Source organism: Furipterus horrens, unplaced genomic scaffold (genome assembly GCF_987537825.1).
Source record: "Furipterus horrens unplaced genomic scaffold, mFurHor1.1.pri manual_scaffold_17, whole genome shotgun sequence".
NCBI classification, from domain to species: Eukaryota; Metazoa; Chordata; class Mammalia; order Chiroptera; family Furipteridae; genus Furipterus; species Furipterus horrens.
This window is the reverse complement of record NW_028327187.1, coordinates 111179021-111200697: the sequence shown is the minus strand read 5'-3', so window position 1 is coordinate 111200697 and position 21677 is coordinate 111179021. Positions and strand designations below refer to the sequence as shown.

General features: G+C 43.2%; 1 protein-coding gene and 1 non-coding gene across 3 annotated transcripts in view; both read right to left on the bottom strand.

Moving 5' to 3' along the window:
- Window positions 1-21677, bottom strand: part of CTPS2 (CTP synthase 2) — a 103840-nt gene that overhangs the window by 68743 nt on the left and 13420 nt on the right. For both annotated transcript variants that reach the window (XM_090263911.1, XM_090263912.1), the window contains exons 3-8: window positions 21461-21631; window positions 19612-19712; window positions 10790-10906; window positions 10562-10645; window positions 9519-9599; window positions 3955-4106 (exon numbers count right to left, since the gene is read on the bottom strand). In XM_090263911.1, the coding sequence (XP_090120037.1) occupies window positions 3955-4106; window positions 9519-9599; window positions 10562-10645; window positions 10790-10906; window positions 19612-19712; window positions 21461-21631 (706 nt within the window). The remainder of the gene's footprint in view (window positions 1-3954; window positions 4107-9518; window positions 9600-10561; window positions 10646-10789; window positions 10907-19611; window positions 19713-21460; window positions 21632-21677) is intronic.
- LOC149991833 (U6 spliceosomal RNA) lies at window positions 32-136 on the bottom strand. Its single transcript, XR_016508741.1, has one exon. It is a non-coding gene; the product is annotated as a U6 spliceosomal RNA (small nuclear RNA).

The following is a 21677-nucleotide window of genomic DNA, read 5'->3' as shown; positions in this document are numbered from 1 at the left end:
CAAAGAAATAAAATCCTAAAAAAACAAATAAATAAATATGGACTGCTTCACGAATTTGTGTGCCATTCTTGTGCAGGGGCCATGCTAATCTTCTCTGTCACTCTCCAATTTTTTAGTATATGCGCTGGCAAAACGACCCCCCAAGGCACTTTTTGAAACCTTGGAAACAGACAGGTCTTGAACTTAACGTACTTGATTCAGATCACCACCCAATCTCCAAAGAACTCAAACCTGTATGTGGACAGATTTCAAAATCATAAGAAATCCCAAAGTTGGTTTACATAAGCAGGCACAGACATGTATCACAGAAAAAGTTAAAAGCATAAAAAATATAAAAGGCCTGTTCCCACATCATAAATATGAGCTGTTCTTAAATTCATTGACAGGGTGACATTGTATAAAAAAGGCAGTCTGGGTGTCACTAGGAAACATTCCAATATTAACTTTATAAGGTGACATTATATAAGAAAACACATTCAAAGTGTCTACATTAAAAATTGTTACACCTCTATAATTTTATTAACCAATGTCACCCCAATAAATTCAATAAGATTTAAAAAAAAATTTACTGCATTCCCAGCTGGCCCACAAAAGCCCGGTTACTCATGGCATGCCTGAAAAATGGCGCTGAGAGAACTACTTAAAATGTTACTAGGCATTTAGATCATTTTTATGAGAAAATTCCATTCTACATAAGACACTCAATCCCATTTTACTATTAGAGACACATTCTTTACCGTTGCTCTTGTCAGGGAATCTGTTCAAAGAACATGAAAAATGTCTGGTCTGATACTATGTATGTGGAAATGTCATCTTAAGGCTGAAGATATTTTAGGCCTTGGAGGAAGACCCCTCCTCTAACACCTTGGAACAAAAATGTTAGCGTGATGAGGAATATTCCTCATTCAGAGCAATACCTGCAAGGAGTACAAGAGCAACGTGGTGGCAAACAGGCTAAGGGGAGAAAAATGCATGAGAAGCCAAGAAGTCAAAACTGGCAGTAAAGGTGACTTTCTAGGAAGGTGACTAAACTACCTAAGAGAAGGCTGCTAAACCTCTGTTTCCCTCGCTACTTGATTTTATGTTGCTCTAGAGATTGTGTGGCTGTCCTTGCTTCAGCCCAGCTCTACATAAAGGACACAGGTAACAAAGCTAGTTGGGATCAGGCCAAGATTCCCAGAGACAGCAGAGGTGAATGCGTCCTGTCCCAACCGAGTCTGAGCACAGCAGCTCGGCTGACCCTTACCCCCCATTCTCACTCCTACACCGAGGGATAGAAACCAGCTCTGCTCCCTGGAAGGAAGCAGGACTGGAGTCAACACTGCCAGTTCCTCCTTCCACTCACACTTCCTGGGGGAAGAGGAGTCACTTGACAGCCGGGTAGGTTGGGTAGGTCCACTGGGTCACACCAATCAGAGAGAAGGGCCACTGTCCAGGAAGGTATCCTGAGCCCTCTTTCTCCCTTGGACCTACAGACCAGGCTCACAGAGCACTGACCAGACCAGCCAAACCTCTACCTCATGGTCTTTGAACCACTACCTGGGTTTGAGAGGCAAGCTGTTGACGCCGCTATGAGCCGCTGGTGGGAAACAGATCTGGAGTCCACTTTGCAGGCCCATCTCCCATAGACAAGTCCCCTTTCTTGATGAAGTAGCTTTGTCCCCATTTTGGCGTCAGGTCCCAGGCAAGCTTTCCTATTTGTTCCATAAGAAACTCCTGACCTCTGAGCAGCACTGGACCTCCCCGATCAAAGCTGCCCTTTGAAGTCTGTTTGCCTCCCTGTATCTCTCTACAGGCTGTACTGAGGGGACAGGGGCTAAAGAATGAACATTCCAAACCGCCATGACCAATAAACAAACATCCACGTTAATATGATGCAGAGCGAGCGATACTCCTCAATATCCCCCAGAACCTGTGAATGTGACCAGAGAAGTCCATGTAATGACAGAGTCAGAGATGGAGTGATGCGGCCACAAGCCAAGAAACACCAAGGACTGCTGGCAGCCCCCCAAAGCTAGAAGAGATGCAAGAAACAGATTCTCCCTCTGGGCCTCCACAAGGAACCAACCCTGCTAATGCCTTGATTTTGAACTTCTGACCTCCAGAAATGTGAGAGAATAAATTTCTACTGCTTTAAGTCACCCAGTTTGTGGTACATGTACCTTGTAGCAGCAGCCAAAGGAATCTAAGACAAAAACCAAACACTAGCTTTAAAAAGTACGGAGACCAGTATAATTTAGAGCTATTTCCAATAAAAAGAGTTAAAATATTAAAATGTCTTATGCTTAAAGAGGATCAGCCAGAAGCTATTCAGAAAAGTCCTACAAAGTGACTGATTCCTTAAGCATTCTGGAAAGCAGGGCCTTAATTTATCATCATTCATCAGAGTACCTAACCTCAGAAACTGCACTTCATTCCTGATTCTACTTGATCCAGAAATTCTAAAACACTTTTTATATTTTTAAGTGAAACGGCAGGGGAACTTCAATCTACTAGTCAGTTACCAAGGTCAGTGATTCTGTCACCATCCTATAATTTTAATTATTGTTACCAATGTCAGTAATCAATACTTAGTATCTGATTCAATGTTAAGGCCTTGCGTGTTTTCTCTCGTAATTGCCACAGTGTGGGTATTAGTAACCTCCTGTTATATATGGATGGGAGAACAAGACCAGAGAGATTAAGTCATCTGTCCAAACCAGGGTTTGAATCCATGGTGCTTGATGCCAAAACCTACATTCTAAAACATTTATATAATTGACATATAGCATATTAGTTTTATGAGTACCACAATATTGCTAAATGATCACCACAATAAGTCCGGTTAACACACTCATCAGCACACATAGTTACAATTATTTTTCCTTGCGATGAAAACACCACAGCCTACACGTGCAACTGCTACACCTCCTGCCTCTCCCTAAGCTGCACAAGAAGCCTGGCACTTTCTGGAGTCACACCCTGCCTACATTTAAAAGAAAAAAGGTGGTGGAGATATACCTTCCATCTGACTTCAAATGGGACAAACCTTGCTGAAATTAATATGGTTGTCTTAAAACCTATCGTCGTCGTCGTCGTCGGCAGCCGTCCGTCTCGAGAGACGATGGTGTAGCTTCCCAGGAGTCTATCTGCACCGCCGAGAATGGCTGTGCAGTCCGACTCGGGAGTGACACGGTATCTGTCTCCTCCCGTGTTGAATCGACATCTTGCGATGACGCTGGAGTGTCTGAAGCTACAGAGCCTGGGCAGGGTGATATGGAGGGTCTGCTGTTGCCCATGCAGCAGACCCCCCCTCTCTTCGCAGCTGAAGGGTCCAAGGGAAAGACGGAGTCAATACAGCTTGGCTTCAGGTGCGCCGCAGGAGTTGCCGGTGTTGACTACAACGTCAAACCGCCTTAGGGACTCCGGCTCCGGATTTTCTGTCGGGGTTTACTCCCTTAGCCTTTCCCCTGAAGAGGTATGCCGCAAGGCAGCGGAGGTTTTTTGGAGTCAGAGTTGGGGTTTTGATAATGATGCTGATAGTTAATACATGCAGGATGTAACAATAACCATATAGCCAAAACATTCAAAAAGATTTCCTTTAGGAAATTTTAACCAAATCTTAAAAACAAGCAAAACAGATGGAAGAGGGAATGGGGGGGATAAATCATGATGGAGGAAAAATAAAATAATAAAATAAAATATTAAAAATAAAGAGCAAAACAAAACAAAAACCCATGGCATTTAAAACTTTCGAAAATATTCAGAAACTAAGAAATAAACTAATAAATAAATAAAAATGCTTCAAATGTCCCAGAAATCTTTAAAGAAGACAGCAAAACATTCTAACAATGTCGTAGGACTTTAGAAATCTCCATACAAAAACGTACACATACAGAAACCCAAATGCAAGATATAAGGCACATCGCAGTCCCAAGAATTACTCAGATTACCTTAGTAATTCCTTTCACGTACCTGTCAGCCATATTTCTCCACTTGAAAAGCAAATTATTTGCAGAATCACCAATAGGCAAATCCAATCTCTCTTTAAAATATTTAACAATGCCTTGTTCCTCCAAAAGCACAGGCACTCGGTATGTGGAAGAAACATCATGGATACATATAACCTGGTTGATGATAAAAAGCAAAACAAAACAGCATATTTGAGTGGAATGACTCTAATATGCCACAGAATGCAGGAATAAGCCAGAACTCGAGAGTCTGGCAGTTCATTTGTACCAATAGAGGAAAACCAAGAGCCCAGCCACCTAAAGAAGAAGAATTAACACAAGGTTAGTTTGATCTAATAACAAAATGCTTTGAATTCATTATTGTACCTCTGGAACCATGGATGCTATGGTAGAATAAAATATATCTGTCACTATATGGTCTTTGTTCCCAGTTCCTGACAGAGCTTCGAAAACCTTTGGGATTTTCTGAGGGACAGGAGGTATCTTTGTTATGCCCATGAGGTGACTCATGGTGGCCCCTATATTGCTTCAGGGTGGAAGTTAGTCACAGAAAAAACCAACCAAGTCATTAGAGGGCTGGAACTTTTCAGCCACCGGGGTTGGGTGGGGCGGGGGGGGGGGAACCTAGAGATTGAGTTCAATCTCGTGACCACTGATTTACTCCCACCTACATAATGAAACCCCAATAACATGAAGACCGGTTGGTGGAATATACAGGTGCGCAGGAGGGTGGCTCACCCTGACCCCACTGAGATAGGAGCTCTTGCACTCAGGACCCTCCTAGACCTTGCCCTACGTATATCTTCACCTGGCTGTTCATTTGCACCCTTCATAATAAAACAGTAATCACCAATATAGCACTTTCCTGAGTTCTATGAGTCGTTCTAGAAAACTCTCAAATCTGAAGGCGTTGTGGGAAGCCCCAAATTTGTAGTCAGCCAGGCAGAACTGTGGGTGGCTTGGGGACATCGGAAACTTGTGGCTGGTGTCTGAAGTAAGGACAGTCTTGGAAAGGACTGAGTCCATAAACCTGTGGCCTCTGACTCTCATTCCGGTTAGTTAGCGCCAGAGCCGAATTGCAGGACCCCCAGCTGGTGTCAGAGAATTGCTGTTGGAACATGGATGCTTCTTTATACGTCACTACGCAGACACGTGGCCCAAGGCACCACCATCTTCTAAGTCTAGATTACAGCAGTAGCGTGGAATACGTACACTTTGTCTCCTAAATGCGGTCATGCAGTTTGTTTGTTCAGCCATTTGCTGCTGCTGCTGCTGCTGCTGCTATAGTTGCTTTTGTCTTTTCCCTTCTTTGGGGTAAATCTACAAGCCCACGCTGAACACAGTCAAATCAATTACACGTGTTAGAGGAGGCAGTGTGGTTGTTTTTCATACTCACCCTAACAAGCTTTCACCACCCTCGCAAGTACGTCCAAGAACCTACTGGCAGGCGTTTAAGGATCTGGCACATCCCAAATAAATGCCAAGAAATGCTCTGCCAACCATATGTGTGTACTCTTCCCAAATCCATAGCTATCCAACCAGGGCTTCCCACGCTGTTCCAACGTAGTCAGCGCAATGCTTAAGCATAGCGATGCCACCGATATGAGACTCTGTCACAATTACTGTTTAAAACAAAATCCCTAGACAACAACTCCCACAAGTGGAAGGCATGGAGTATGGAGCTATTTACTCATCCTCCAGGCCAGAGAGAGATTTTCTCAAATGTCATAGTGATGGGCCACATCCGCAGAGATGCCTCCGGTTCTCCGTGCTATCCTCAGCAACCCCAATGAGAAGAGCTTTAAATGCAAATTCACCAGGAATTATGAAATTGGGAGTATTACCTCATATTAGAAAAAAAAAATGATCTGCTGAAAAATGGCTAAGAAACTGGCCTATGAACTGATGGGAAAGAGCATTTTTCAGAATTACAGTTACATAGAAAACAGACTCAGTATGGTAGAAAGTTTGGACTAAATCTGTTCTCAGAGCTGAGAACCAAAAAAAGGGGCTCTGTAAATCCGACAAGCTCAGTGAGGGAAAGCAGCCTGACAGCATGGTCTGATCACAGATCCCTAACTGGGCAGCTCATGGTGAGTAATCACACTTCAGGCCCATTACCTTCCCTAGTGAAAGGTTTATCCTTGCCTTGAGCCAGCCCTGTCCATTGTTCTTCTGCATCTAGGTTAATGCACCTTTGAAATGCCAGAGTAATCCTCAGAGCCATAATCACCCTCAAGGGACCACAAAGCCTCCTTAAGTACCCGGTAATCCAATCCCCACCTTGCTTTCTCCCACCTTTGCGTAATCTTCCTTACATTCCCTCAATTCCAAATATAGAAAAGCAATGGCAAAACTGTCCTTTTCCAGAGCACTTGAGATCTTGCTTCCTGGCATTCGTCAGCTTAGCCCAAATAAACTCAGGTTTGGGTGCTCTTGCGTCAACAGAGCTCTCAGCAACCCAACTCTAAAAGCTGTATTCTACTTCTATTTAGCCCTGGCTGGTTTAGCTCAGTGGATTGAGCGTCGGCCTGTGAGCTAAGTGTCGCTGGTTCGATCTTCCAGTCAGGGTACATCAGAGAAGGAAAACTCTGACTCCAAAAAACCTCCGCTGCCTTGCGGCATACCTCTTCAGGGGAAAGGCTAAGGGAGTAAACCCCGACAGAAAATCCGGAGCCGGAGTCCCTAAGGCGGTTTGACGTTGTAGTCAACACCGGCAACTCCTGCGGCGCACCTGAACCCAAGCTGTATCGACTCCGTCTTTCCCTTGGACCCTTCAGCTGCGAAGAGAGGGGGGGTCTGCTGCATGGGCAACAGCAGACCCTCCATATTACCCTGCCCAGGCTCTGTAGCTTCAGCGTCATCGCAAGATGTCGATTCAACATGGGAGGAGACAGATACCATGTCACTCCCGAGTCGGACTGCACAGCCATTCTCGGCGGTGCAGATAGACTCTTAAGAAGCTACACCATCGTCTCTCGAGACGGACGGCTGCCGACGACGACGACTTCTATTTAGGAAACCAGGTTCTATTTGTTTAATAGACACACAAAATACTATTGACCAATAGGAAGGATCCAAAAACAAAACAACTGAACAAAATCAAAATGGCCTGATGACATACAAACACAGGGAGACCTTGACACCTGCTGTCACATCTTTCAGAGTAGATTAGACTTAAGCACTGACTCTGAAGCATCTGGCAGCAGGTTCTTCATCAGACTGTCCCCTGAGATACGGAAATCTGATTAGTTGGTTTTTAGGCTTCAGAGAACTCAGAGCTTATCTGAAGAAAACAAAAGGTTTCTGCTAAACCTCACCCTTTTCCTGAGCATTGGTTATATCACTTTTTAAATTACAGCCAACTCTGATCCCTTGTGCCTGAGCTTTACTGCAAACAAGAGACAGAGATAACACATTGGCATGGAGTAGACACCACAAGCAGTTCTCAGATTGCTCATGTGGGAGGCAGTGGGGATGATGTTTACACACCGTGCGGGATAAAAGGGCAGCCCCAGTTCGCCCACCAGAAATTCTTAGTTTGGAAAAACAGTGCAATTGCAATGTTTCTAGAATACTCAAGATCATGTAGCAAACCTGAATATGCATATATTCCTGTTAAAAGAAAAATTGGTTCTTGTTGTGGGAAGATTTTCAAGTTTTGCTTTTTAAAGAGCAATTAAAAATGAATTGTGAGCAGTAAAAATAAATAAATAAATAAACAAACAAACAAACAAACAAATAAATAAATATATATATACATATATCGTCGGCAGCCGTCCGTCTCGAGAGACGATGGTGTAGCTTCTTAAGAGTCTATCTGCACCGCCGAGAATGGCTGTGCAGTCCGACTCGGGAGTGACATGGTATCTGTCTCCTCCCGTGTTGAATCGACATCATGCGATGACGCTGAAGCTACAGAGCCTGGGCAGGGTAATATGGAGGGTCTGCTGTTGCCCATGCAGCAGACCCCCCCTCTCTTCGCAGCTGAAGGGTCCAAGGGAAAGACGGAGTCGATACAGCTTGGGTTCAGGTGCGCCGCAGGAGTTGCCGGTGTTGACTACAACGTCAAACCGCCTTAGGGACTCCGGCTCCGGATTTTCTGTCGGGGTTTACTCCCTTAGCCTTTCCCCTGAAGAGGTATGCCGCAAGGCAGCGGAGGTTTTTTGGAGTCAGAGTTTTCCTTCTCTGATGTGCCCTGACTGGAAGATCGAACCAGCGACACTTAGCTCGCAGGCCAACGCTCAATCCACTGAGCTAAACCAGCCAGGGCATATACATATATATACATATATATATACATATATATATATGTATATATAAGAAAATGATAGAAAAAAGAAAAGCTAACTCTCAGAGACCCAGGTGGAAAATCTGGCAGGACAGAGGACCTGAGTCCACACATTACAATTTCTGTACCAACGAACTGAACTAAGGCTCCTGATGTAATCAGAAGTAGTAGCATGAATGTCAATATGATGTGTGCCTTGGGTGAGTTAAGCTGTGGCAGGTACAAAGGAGAAATTGAAGTAAAAGCAGTCAGTGTCTTGGAAAGACAAGATAAAGAGATGATGAGCAGGTTTGGTTCTCTCTCTAGAGGTCTGAATTCTAGTTAAAAAGACCACCTGGCCCTAGATGGTGTAGCTCAGTTGGTTAAAGCATCATCCCATAAGCCAAAGGGTCGACGGTTCAATTCCTGGTCAGGGCACCTGCTTGAGTTGCGAGTTCAGTCCCCAGTCAGGGCGCATATGAGAGGCAATGGATCCATATTTCTCTCACACATCGATATTTCTCTCCCTCTCTGTCTATGTCCTTTCCCCTATCTCTAAAATCAGTGAGCATGTCCTTGGGTGAGGATAAAAAATAAACAAACAAACAAATAAATAAATAAAGCCCTGGCTGATGTGGCTCAGTGGATTGAGTGCTGGCCTGCGATCCAAAGGGTCCCCAGTTCGACTCCCAGTCAGGGCAGATGCCTGGGTTGCGGGCCAGGTCCCCAGTTGGGGGTGCATGAGAGGCAACCACATGTTGATGTTTCTCTCTTTACCCCTCCCTTCCCCTCTCTCTAAAAATAAATAAATAAATAACTCACTTAGTTTTGTACCTATAACTTAAGGAGTGATTATGCAAAGAAACATGCACTGTAGCTAAGGAATCAGGGGTTTTAAGATTGTTCACTTAAAGGTAAGGGAGCCCTGGCTGGTGTGGCTCAGTGGATTGAGTGCCGGCCTGAAAACCAAAGGGTCGCCAGTTCGATTCCCAGTCAGGGCACATGCCTGGGCTGCGGGCCAGGGCCCCAGGTGGGGGCACACGAGAAGCAACCACACATTAATGTTTCTTTCCCTCTCTTTTTCCCTCCTTTCACTTCTCTCTAAAAATAAATAAATAAAATATTTAAAAAAGATAAGGAGAATGTATTCATACATTAAAAAAAAAGGCAAGGGAGCCATGGTTGGATATGAGTTTTCATAAATGCCGTGAAAAGTAATATGATCATTTAAGAGGTGCAAAACATTGGCATCAGCAGAAGTGCCTGCAAGGCAATAAAGCTTAAAGAGCAGCACTAACCTGTTCAGGGTTCACATGACAAAACATAGAAATCTTTTCCTTCACAGCCATTTCGATGGGTGTCGAACTCCGGCAGACAATCTGTCAAAGTCAGTTATGCACAGGTCAGCAAGCAGGAATTGACTGTCCATGCCACTGTCCGTTTTCAGAAGGATGTTAGATAAATTTCTTTTTGCTACAACAGACTTGACCAAATATGTACATGCTCATTCCGGGCATTTTATCGCCCTTCTTGAAATTGGTCTGATCACTTACATAAGCAAGTACAATCAAACTCAACACTACCAGTAAGAGCTCAAAATGTAAAGGTGCACCTGGCTGCTGTGGCTCAGTGGATTGAGCATCGGCCTGCGAACCAAGTGTCGCTGGTTTGATTCCCAGTCAGGGCACGTGACTAGGTTGCATGTCAGGTCCCCAGTTGGGGGCGCGCGTGAGAGGCAACCACAGAGTGATACTTCTCTCCCTCTCTTTCTCCTTTCCCCTCTCTCCAAAAATAAAATAAACAAACAAACAAACAAATAAATTATTTTAAAAAAATGTAAAGGTACAGCTATAGACAAACGTAAACAATGGATGGTACTGTGTTTCAATAAAATTTTATTCACAATTTTTAAAGTTTTTAAAAATTTATTTACAGGCAAGAGGCCTGCAGGCTCTTACTTGCTGACCCCCTGATCTAGACTACTGGCAATAACGGGATTACCTGCCATAAATAAGAGCAGTGATAGCTCAGCCTAGCAGGGTCACAGGAAAATCTCCAAGGTCCCACCTCACTCTCAAGGATCTGGGGACAATACAAAATGGCAGGACATTACACTTGCCCAGCTAGCTGTCAGTGTGGCCAAAGGAGGGCCCGGAGAAGAACCAGTGGCCAGTTTAGAAATATGTGAAGTGACACTGAGGGAATACCCTTCCCTGGCTCCCAGATACAAAAAGCTTCAAGTCATAAGACACATTTGAGAGCTAGAAAGGACTCAGATGACATTATAGATCAAGAAAAGGAGGTCCCAGTCCAAGAAACTTACCCACTCTCTTTAACTCACCAGATCGGGAGACAGGCCCAACCCCCTCAGCGCACGAACACTGTTTTGTGTGGGTTTGGTTTTTTGTTCTCCAGTAGCACTGGGCTGAAAAGAAATGAGTCACTGTTAGTACGTTGGACATTTAGCTCTCCTGGATAGTAAATGGATCTCTAGCTAAAATGCAGAATAAGCAGAACACCATAGGAACAGTTATAGAAGTTGCTGTTTATACTTATCTGGAAAGCTCACCTGTGGGACAAGGCTAACATGGATATTACAGAAATTCTCTCTTTTTGCTTTAAACTGAAACTGTCTGAATGCTTCCACAAACGGCATTCCTTCAATGTCTCCGATGGTGCCACCCAGCTGGGATGGAAAAAAAGACACAGGTGATCTTCCATGTTACACAGACTAATAGAAAAAGTCTTAATAAGCGAAGTTTGATGGTTGCACAAGAACAGACATTTGTAAATATACTAAAGATCATTGAACTGTACACTTAGAACAGGTGAGATTTATGATACATAAATTAAATGGAAAAGAAAAGCATTGTACATTTAAAAGGGAAATGAAGCAAAGGGAAGAAAAACGGAGACTAGAAAGTAAAATAAGAAGGGATGGAGTGTAACACAGCCAGGTAAACAGGAAAGAAAGTAAGCAGAGCCTCAAGAAGAAAGAAAAACCAAGAGTGAGGACGGCTTTCAGGATGATCTGATTAATGTGTTTATAAGATCACTCTGCCTGTTGTGCGAAGATATGGACTAAATTAAGTAAATGACTCATGCTATCATTGATTCACTTGGATTTCACAGACTAGTGAATTCCCTCACCCCCCACACCCACCCTCCTGCAATGGGGTAACGTGATAAGGCTGTCAATCCTTCATCTCTTCGAGACTGAAAATGTTAAAAAATAGCCCTGGCTGGTGTAGCTCAGTGGATTGAGTGCTGGTCTGTGAACCCAAAGGTCGCTGGTTCAATTCCCAGTCAGGGCACTTGCCTGGGCTATGGGCCAGGTCCCCAGCTGGGGGGCATGCAAGAGGCAACCGATCAATGTATCTCTCACACATCGATCTTTCTCTCCCTTTCTCCCTCCCTTCCCCTCTCTCTAAAAATAAATAAATAAAATTTAAATAAATAAATAAATAAATAAAATAAAATAAAAATGCAGGGCTTTAAGAAAAGAGAGGCAATTCGTATGCAGATAAAAAGATCCAGAATATAAAGCCACCTGGCTCTGCCGGGTGTGAAATAGCGAGCATTCTCTCTTTCTCTCCATGAACAAACAAACACGCATGGACCTGCATGCATCTGAACAATCTCCTTGTAATGGCGGTACTGCTAGAATTAAATCACTGCTATGAAAACAGGCTAGCTTTCTGAAATAAGCAGTACCAAAAGCCCCGACGACTATAATCCTTTGGTAAATGTTAGCTTAATTTATAATGTGCTTCCAATAGTTACTTAAGCATTTTACTTTCGACTGGGATAAAATTCACCGTAACCCATTCATCCTTACCATATTTAAATACTTAAAGACTATCATATGGATTTTTAAATTAATTCTCTAGCATTTGAGCCCCTACTACATGCTCGACACTATGAATGAGGTGCTGGAAGAATTTAAGACAAGGGGCTCCTAAGGAGCTCAGAATTTAGCGAGGGAAATAAAACAGAACCAAAGAACAAGAATCAGGAGTAAAACTTAAGTACTAACTAGAACGATCTGGGTGTTGAGGAGGAAGAGATCACCATGAGCCCAGCCCCAGAATTCACCATCTTCTCTGGCTTCAGCTACCTCACTGGGTTCAGAATCGACTTTAAGCCCTTACCTCTCTTCACAGCACCACTGGGCTTTGTAGCCAGCTGATACTTGACATCTCAGATGGATCGATAATTTAGTCAAACTTATTACATCCCAAACTGAACTGCTGGTCTGCCATCACTGGGCCTGTTTCGCTGGGTGCTTCCTAATCTCAGCAGATAGACTCTCTTCCCTCTAAGTGGCTCAAACTAGAAGTCTGGAAATCATCCTCACCCAACACAATTCAGTGAGTCATAACTCCAAAACTTCTTGCAAAGCTCTCTACTGCTACCATCATAGACACTCACACCCGCACCGTTCTTTTCCAAGATTACTGCAATAATCTAAACCAGGGGGTAGCAAACTAGGGCCTACTGCTTGTCTTTATATAAAAAGTTTTATTGGCACACAGCTATGCCCACTCATTTGCATATTGCCTCTGGCTGCATTCACACTAAAATAACAGAGCTGGGAAGTTGTTACAGAGACTCTCCCACCAGCAAAGCTAAACAAGCTAAAGAAGTAAATATGTTTATATTTACTATCTGGCCCTTTACAGAAAAAGCTGGTCGATCCCTAATCGTTTTATTTTATTTTTTAAAAGATTTTATTTATTTATTTTCAGAGAGAGGGAAAGGGAGGGAGAAAAACATCGATGTGTAAGAGAAACATCTATTGGTTGCCTCTCGCACGCCCCCAACTGGGGGCCAAACCCACAACCCTAGCATCTGCCCTGACTGGGAATTGAACTGGCAACATTTTGGTTTGTGGGACGACACCCAACCCACTGACGCACACCAGTCAGGGCGACCCCTAATCTTAATGGCCCGCAACTTCCATCTGTCATGTCCTACTGTAACAGAGGGCCATCCCCAAACTGTCCACAGCCCACAGTTTTGGTGCTGGGGGAAGAAGATAATACAGCTCTTAAGGTACTTTGCACACCTTTGGCAGGCCGGTAGCTAGGGCTGGTAAAAGGGCAGATGATACTGTTTAAGACAATTTGCATATCGATGACAAGGAGATAGCTAAGCAGAGCCAGAAGGAAAGGAGCCAGCCGTAAGGAAGGGGATGATGCTGTTTGAAAGGATGAAGGAGGTCCCATGGTCCGCCATGAGAAGAAGCACAATGGAAGGAGCATGTTAGATGGACCAGCAGGTCCTGGCAGCCCTGTGGGAAGCGACAAGCAGCTGTGCAGTTTGTACTCAGGATCCGGCCGTGCGGCCTGGGCTTGTAAGAAAGTAGTTACGCTGCTGCTTTGATCGTACCCGCTCCGGCTGACTCCGAAGCCAGCTAGGACCCTGCCTTGCAGACCTGGACTCTGTCTGGACTCTTGGAACTCGGGACATATGGAGAGGACACTCTCTTAGGACGTGTGCCTTTCCTGGACTTCCCCAGGATCCAGCATAACACGGCACATGCTTTTCTGGACTATTATACGGAGGCTGAAGACAATGTACCCCAGATCCTGAAGGAGACAGCTGACAGATAAGGGATGGGGAACTACTGGGCTTGGTTTTGGTTTATAGCCTTTTGGGGAGCAAGGGAAGTGCTGGGTCTCATGAGAGAACAGGGCTCCCCGCAGGAGTGCTCCTAGCCACCCCCCAAGGTTGGAATATGGTAAATAAAGACCTGCTTTTCTCAACACTAATGGTCAGGTCATACACCGAGGCGCCACAAGAATAAACCTTGTTTTGCTCAGTAACGCTACAATCAAACCTTTTATCACACACCAGCAAAGGGACCTTTTCAAAACCCAGAATATGTCTCCCCTTGCTTATGCCCTTCAGCAGCGCACTGCTTCACTAAAACTAAAACCTAAACTCCTTTGCACAGTTAACAAAATACCCTGCATGATTTGGCCCTTGCACGGGTCTCTACTCCCTCACCTCCGCTCGCTGTGCTTCAGCCCCGCTGGCCTCTCAGCTGGGCTTGCTCTCCCTTCTTGCCCCTTCCTCACCTCCATCTATTGGCCTGTCATCCTTCGGTCCAGGCAGTTGTGTCCCCCTCAGAAAGCCCAACCCTGACCACCTGCCTAAAGCAGCCTCACTCCCACCACCCCCTATCACAGCACCCTGTCGGTGCCCTCCCTTAGATAACTCAGGACAAGGTAACTATTATTTTATTTCAGTCCTTCTTTCCTGTCTCCGTACCCCACGAGGGCAGGACCGCACCTGCCACATCTCCAGCACAAGCGCAGTGCCCTACATGCAGCGCTGGGGACTTAGGTTAGTGGTCAGGACAGGACAGAGGTGTTCGAAGTTCGATGTAAGCTTTAGGTGATAGCATTTTTGTGCCTCCTTCCATAATTACAATGGAATCGGAATAAGAAGCCTCAGGACATTATTGTTACAAAAGAAATTGTTTTTTAACTCAGATAACAAAACGCAGTTAAAATCCAAGTTTCCTGAGTATGGAACAGAAATATATGATAATCCTGTTCAAGAATGACTATTTTAATCATGAAAATCCCAGTTATATCAGATGCCATCAGGAAACTGGAGGAGGGTGAGGAGTGTAAGTGCTTACTAACTACTGTGCAACAGAATCTAATGGGAAATTTAATTTTTTTAGAACAAAGAAAAGGTCTGCATTGAACTAAACCATAAGGAGACAGCTTTGGTGTTTTTATGGGAATGTTCTGGGAGTCAGCAGGGAATCCTGAAAAGGAAGCAAGAACTCTAAACATTATCCACTTCTGCCCTCCCATGGCCTAGAGTGGTACTGTGTTCTCTCTGCCAGTTTGGAAAGTCTCACTTCTCCTGGCTGCCCATTATCATCGTGACCAGAAACTTTCAGCATTATTACTAGAATAGCCCCTAAGTTCTCCCGCACGATAGGGAAAATAGCACCTGTAACAATATTTTAAGATCTATCCAAAGCTTAAATTGAAGCAGCAGCACATTTATGAAATGTGTTATGTCCATTTTACCTTTAAGGAGTCTTTTCTTCTGACAATGAAAAGAAAGGAAGGAAGGAAGGAAGGAAAGAAGGAAGGAACCTTTTGTTCCTTTAAGCCAGGCATAAGTGACTTCATATTCATGCTTAGACAACCTGCAGTAACATGAAAAAGCCTGTCAGCCTCACCGGTCTGAGAAGTCAAGGCCTCACTGCAAGAAAAGGCTTCTCTATACAATTAGAACTAAAAGTCTGCCTTGGTGAGCCTTTGAAAGCTTAAGTCATGCACAGACACAAATCTTGAGCACAACTTAAACCCAAAAGGATGTCTAACCTCGTGTCCAATAAGCAAATGTAAACATCAGGGTTGTATGGAGAAGAAGCGGCTTTTCTAGGGACAAGTTGGCACCATCGATCTGTTTCTATGAAATTGAAAATTGAGACGATGAGTCTTGGAAAGCAGGAGTCATTCTCTCAACACATTCGCAGCTATCATGGGGCTAGTACATATTAAAGTGCTTAATGAATGTTTCTTAAGCCAAACAAGTTAACTCAAGAGCAGAATTTTTTAAAAAAAGAACATAGACATGAAAAAAAGAAGAAGAACAATGGGCAGGTACAAGCCTAAAATGTTGGTGTATTGTTTGTTGAGATGGAAACTTCGGTTAAATTTGAGATGCCATCAGGATTTCTTGATTTCATTGTGTAAGTAGAATCTTCAACAATTAGAGTCTGAGCCTATAGCATACTTCTTGTGAAATGATGACAGAGTCAGATGCGTCAGCCCCAGAATGGAATACGAAAGCTTTGTTCAAGCATGATTCTCAAGATGCAGTGGCTTGAAAGTTGAGATGAAAAAGAAGTGTTAAGAAGGCTTGTCCCAAGGTCAAATTGGGCTTATATTTTAATGAAGTTCAGGGGCAGCTCAATTACATTTAAAAAATAATTTCCTCTTCTCTTTTTTTGTGGTTATTATTTTAAAGGGAGATTTTTAAAAAGATTTATAACATACCTGAAAAAAGTGTGTAGATCATAAGTGTAGAATTTTCACAGTATAGCCATCTCCAAGATCGAGAAATAGAAGTACATTATCGGCATCCCAGAAACCTTTCTCTTGCCCCTTCTCAACTACTACTTCCCTCCTCTACAAAGGGCACCACTATTCTGAATTCTAACACCATAAATTCCTTTTACTTGTTCATGTATATCATTGTAAATGTAAGTTTTTTATTTTTTTAAAGAGCAGAATGAGAAAATAAAAGACGAAAGCATTCATACACATGACCATTCGGAATTTCCTGTGGTTAAGTTAATAACCTTAAGAAAAGGCTATTCTTTCGCCTATAAAAACTAAAACGAAGAGTTGGTCAATGTATGAATGGATATACACACAGAGTGGGATACTACTCAGCAATAAAAAAGAATAAACCCTGGCTAGTGTGGCTCAGTTAGTTGCAACATCATCCTGTGGACCAGAGGATTGCAGGTTGAATTCCCAGTCAGGACACATGCCTGGGTTGCAGGTTCATTCCCCAGTCGGGACATGTACAAGAGGCAACCGATCGGTGTTTCTCTTTCCCACTGATGTTTCTCTTCCTCTCTCTCTCCCTCCCTTTCCCTCGCTCTAAAATCAATGAGCATGTCCTCAAGTGAGGATAAAAAAAAAGTGAAATCTTGCTATTTGTGACAACATGGATGGACCTCGGCAGTATTATGCTAAGTGAAATAGGTCAGAAGGAAAAAGACAAATACCTCACTCATAGGTGTGATCTAAAAAAACAAAACAACAATGCATAAAACAAAAACAAAAACAAAAACAAACATATAGATAAATAGAATAGATTAGTGGTTACCAGAGGGGGGAGGGGAGTGCAGGGAGCAACAGGGATGAAGGGGGCCAATTGCATGGTGATGGATGGTAACTAGACTTTGGGAATGATCACTTTGTAGTGTATACAGACATTAAATTATAATGTTATATATACAATTATGTATAGTACATAATACTTGATAATGATAGTAAACAACTATGTCACTGATTTATGTATTTAGTATATTTCAGACTTTCTATTATTATTTTAGAGTCTACTCTTTCCACTTGTAAAAAATGTTTGCTGTAAAACAACGTGCTGTGTTACATCAGCAGCAGCCTCATGCATTTCATGTTTACTGGATCTCTCTTTTTTTTTTCTTAAAATACTGGTTCTCCTGATCACATTTTTTCTTGTGCTTGATTTAATCTCATGTTGTTTCATATAGTAACAAGCTGTGCAGGCTTGTGGCCTAGGAGCAATAGGCTTTGCCACATAGCCTAGGTGCGTGATAGGCTGGAACATTGTGTGAGTGCACTCTGTCGTGTTCAGACAATGACAAAATTGCCTGACAATGCATTTCTCAGAACACACAGAACCTATCCCTGTTGTTAAGTGGGGCATGACTATACTAACAGTATCTATAGATGCCTCCCAGTGTAAAATTTGGTTCTTATCTCTCTCCTTCCAATACAGCACTCCTCCACCCCCTGCACTTCACGAATCCTTTTTCCAAAGCTGATGACATTTACAACCCTGATCTTAAGCCTTCTCTGATGCATCTTGGGATTGATTCTGAAAACTGAAAATCAATACGCAGAGTGCCCAGGTAAGTCTCCTTCACAATGGAGTCAAGCTATGTCCCAGTTATAGCTCAGTTATCATATCAGGTGGCATCTTCCTGGAGCTTTTACCTGCCTTTGTCTTACACTGTTTGTCTTCATCATGGCCCCATTTGTTTGCAAACTCCTCACTGTATTATATATTAAATACTTTTAAAGGAAGCAAGCCTAATTATGCAGGTGTGTTCAGTTTGTAAAACTTCATAAAGCTATACATTTATGTGTGCACTTTTCTGTGTTTATGTTACACTACAATTTTTAAAACTTATAAAGAAAGCATTTCCTCTTTCCTCATAAACTGTGAAGGAAGAAACACCAAGGGAGAAATAATTTTGTAGAGCACACTTACATATTTATATTAAGTTTAGTACAATATAGTTAATATATGATAGTATAGCACATTATGTTAAGTTTATCAGCTATACTATTAACAAAATGGATCTTGTACATGGCATAACATCTATCTGCTAACATTGATAATGATGACAATAGTAACAGCTAACATATGTTGATTGAGCACTTCCTAAATGCCAGACATTGCCAAATGCTTTATCTTATCACATTTAATCCTCACAACAACCCTATCATTATATCTTGTTATTATTATAATACTACATTATTATCACATTGTTATAGATGACTACACTGAAGTTTTGAGAAGTAATTTGCCAAAAGTTACATAGGCCACTTGATAATAACTAATAATTTTTGAGCTCATACTATAGATGTAACACTATTCTAAACACAAAAGACTTCTTCAATCTTCAAAACAATAAATTAAGTAGTACCATTATCCTGATTCAGCAGGTAAGTTAATTGAGGCACAGAGAAGTTAAGCAAACTTGTCCAAGGTTGCCCAGCTGGTCAGTGACTCAGCTGAGCTATGACTGTGAATGCAAGCAGTCCGGCTCCAGACTGTAACAACTGACCTATACCACTCAGGGGTGATGGTAGAAATTTGAACTCGAAGAGCCTGACTCTAGGAACTGTGCTATTCATTATTCTGCTGTCCTGCCTGGCAATTAGATCAACTAACATTTCGATAAGGAATACATGGGAGTTATTCTCGTTCTGCACATTGACCGGGAGGGAAGCAGTGAACAAGTGGCAAGTTCAAATATGAAAAGGGAGGGGGGGCAAAGTAGGTTTACAGCTGTTCGTGTGGAAAATAATATAATAACTAATAAATAACAATGCAAGAATACACTCCATATTTCACGTACTCACAACTACAAACCTGCTTTTACCCCATCCTGTATTATGTTCTTTCTTTAAACAGCTGACACTCACCTCCAAATCACCTCTGCCATTGGACTTCCTTAACTCCATCTTTCTCTACTGCCGATGGATTTTGCAAATACTTCTCAAATAGCACTCACTAGAATGCATTGCATTGGGTGAAGACAAGGAGGTCCACAAGCTCTTGAAGACCAGAAACTGCCCATCCCAGGCTTGGCACACAGGAGGCCCTAACACAGGCTTTATGAGCAGCTGATGTCTCCTCATGCAGGCTGCTGCATGCCCACCCCAGGAGTACTTACCCTGTTTAATGCCAATCTTGCCCAGTGACTTGTGACCACAAGGGCAGGGACCATCTATTTTTAGCACAGTGCCTGGCACACAGGAGACCACATTTACATATTTGTTGAATGAAGAAAGATCAGATGCTTAAAAACTCAGAAGGATATATGTTTATAAAGAAAAGTGCCATGCTTACCTCAATAACGCATATCTGGGGCTCCTCCTTATGACCGTCCACGGGCACCATGGCTTGATTCATAACCCACTCCTGGACAGCATCAGTAATGTGAGGGACAACTGTAGAAAGACGTAATTAGCACAAAAGTTTATTTCATGGTCACGAAAAGAGAATCTATCAGTCTTTAGAGCTCCCAAATAACCTGACAGTCACCTGGGAGATTAGACGAACTACAGTTCTAATGCTATCGTCTTCCTTCACTGAAATTAATACTACAGTACTGTATAGGTTTAGACATTTAAAGGTTAGGTCTTTTCTCTTGAAGCCGGCCAACCCCAGACAACAAGAAACAGAAGGCAGAAATGCCATCTTCAATGCAACTAGAAAACACCTATAGCACAACTAGAAAACACCTATAACGCCAGCGAAAAACTGCAAGGAGGGCTGCCTCGGCTGCTGAATGCTAGACTCCACAGGAAAGGGGGCTGCAGAGTGACCATGCAGGAGGACGAGGCCCTGCAGACCCTCGGCAGCCCACCAGCCAGTGGGGAGGGGGCCACTCAAGAGGGTATAGATAGGTCTGCCTGCTGACAAGGGGCCTGGAACTGCTAATGTCAGATGAAGAGGACAAAAAGTGACATCTCCGCAAGCATGTGAGGCCCAGGAGTCCCTTGGGTAGTAAGCAGGCCTACAGTTGGTGATCTCAACGAGAGAGACAAAAGAGTGACATCCATATAGGTAGCCCAGCCACCTAACCTAATGTGAGTGCAAGAAGTAGGAACGTTGGCCTTCGGGAAGCTGAGGCAAAGAGGCATCTGTCACCTGCTCTGCCTCACACCTTGGGAGTCTGCAAGGCAAGAGGAAGTCGCCTTCAATGGCTGTAGTTTCGGAAGGACCCAATGCGCGTGCCCCGCCCACTCCTTTATGGGAGGATGAGGTCCGTCGGGTTTTTCCCCCACGCTAGCAGTCCAGGGATCGGGGTTCAGGACCCAGGTCTGGGGTCTTGCCCTCTTCCCCATCATTGGGACATGGCAGGTAGGAGGCAGGGACTTCCCCTCCCGCAGGTTTTCCCAAAACCTACACTTGAGGGGAAAAGTACTACAAATCACAGCTGTACCAGAGATCTATACCACATTGTCCAGTTTGGGTGATAACATAGCTGATCTTTTGACCTCCACCTATCCTATTCCTGCGTCTGGTTCTCAGCTTGCTCTAACTTGCAAGTGATTTAAAGGGGATGAGACATTATCACCTTTACCCTACCATGTAGGAATGTGTGAATATGAGACTTAAGAGGTGCCAGGGAGGATCTCTTCTAAGACAAAAGAGAACCATTCCATCCAGGGAAAGCGTTGGTGAAAAAAGGTCAGAGCATGCTACCTGCCACTCTAGTTCAATCCACAAGTCCTTCCCCAACGCTGCCCTCCTTCAAAGGGAAGTAATCACCATGCATGCAAAGATACCAGAAAAAAGAACACATTAAATAAAAGACAGACAAAAAGCAAAAAAAAAAAAAAAAAAAAAAAAAAGGCTACACCCCAATCCGGTAAAAAAAAGACGAATAAATGGTTCTCTATGGATTTTATAAGAGAGAGAGAGAGAGAGAGAGAGAGAGAGAGAGAGAGATGCACTAAGGGAAACAATGCCATTAGTAAAAAAGAGAAAAAAAGACTGATGAAAATCAATCAGGAACACAGGATGAACTTGAAACATTTAAGGAAAACGAAAAGGAAAAGAACACCGGGGTTTGAAAAGCATTAGAACTTGTAGAAAGTTCTACAAGGGACCTCCTCCTTGTTTCGTGGACTTTGAGCAGGGTGTGAGTGCTCAGCACACAGGGCTCCCTCATGTTTGTGGAATGCAATACCTTGTACCGTTTTTCCCAGGTAGTCACCACGCCTCTCTTTATTAATCACATGCTGATATATCTTCCCAGTGGTGATGTTGTTGTCTTTATAAAGATTAATATCCAAGAACCTTTCATAATTTCCAAGGTCCAAATCAACTTCTCCACCATCATTCAAGACAAACACTTCACCTAGAACAAAAAGATAATGTAAAATTTTCAAATTTGCTTCCAATAG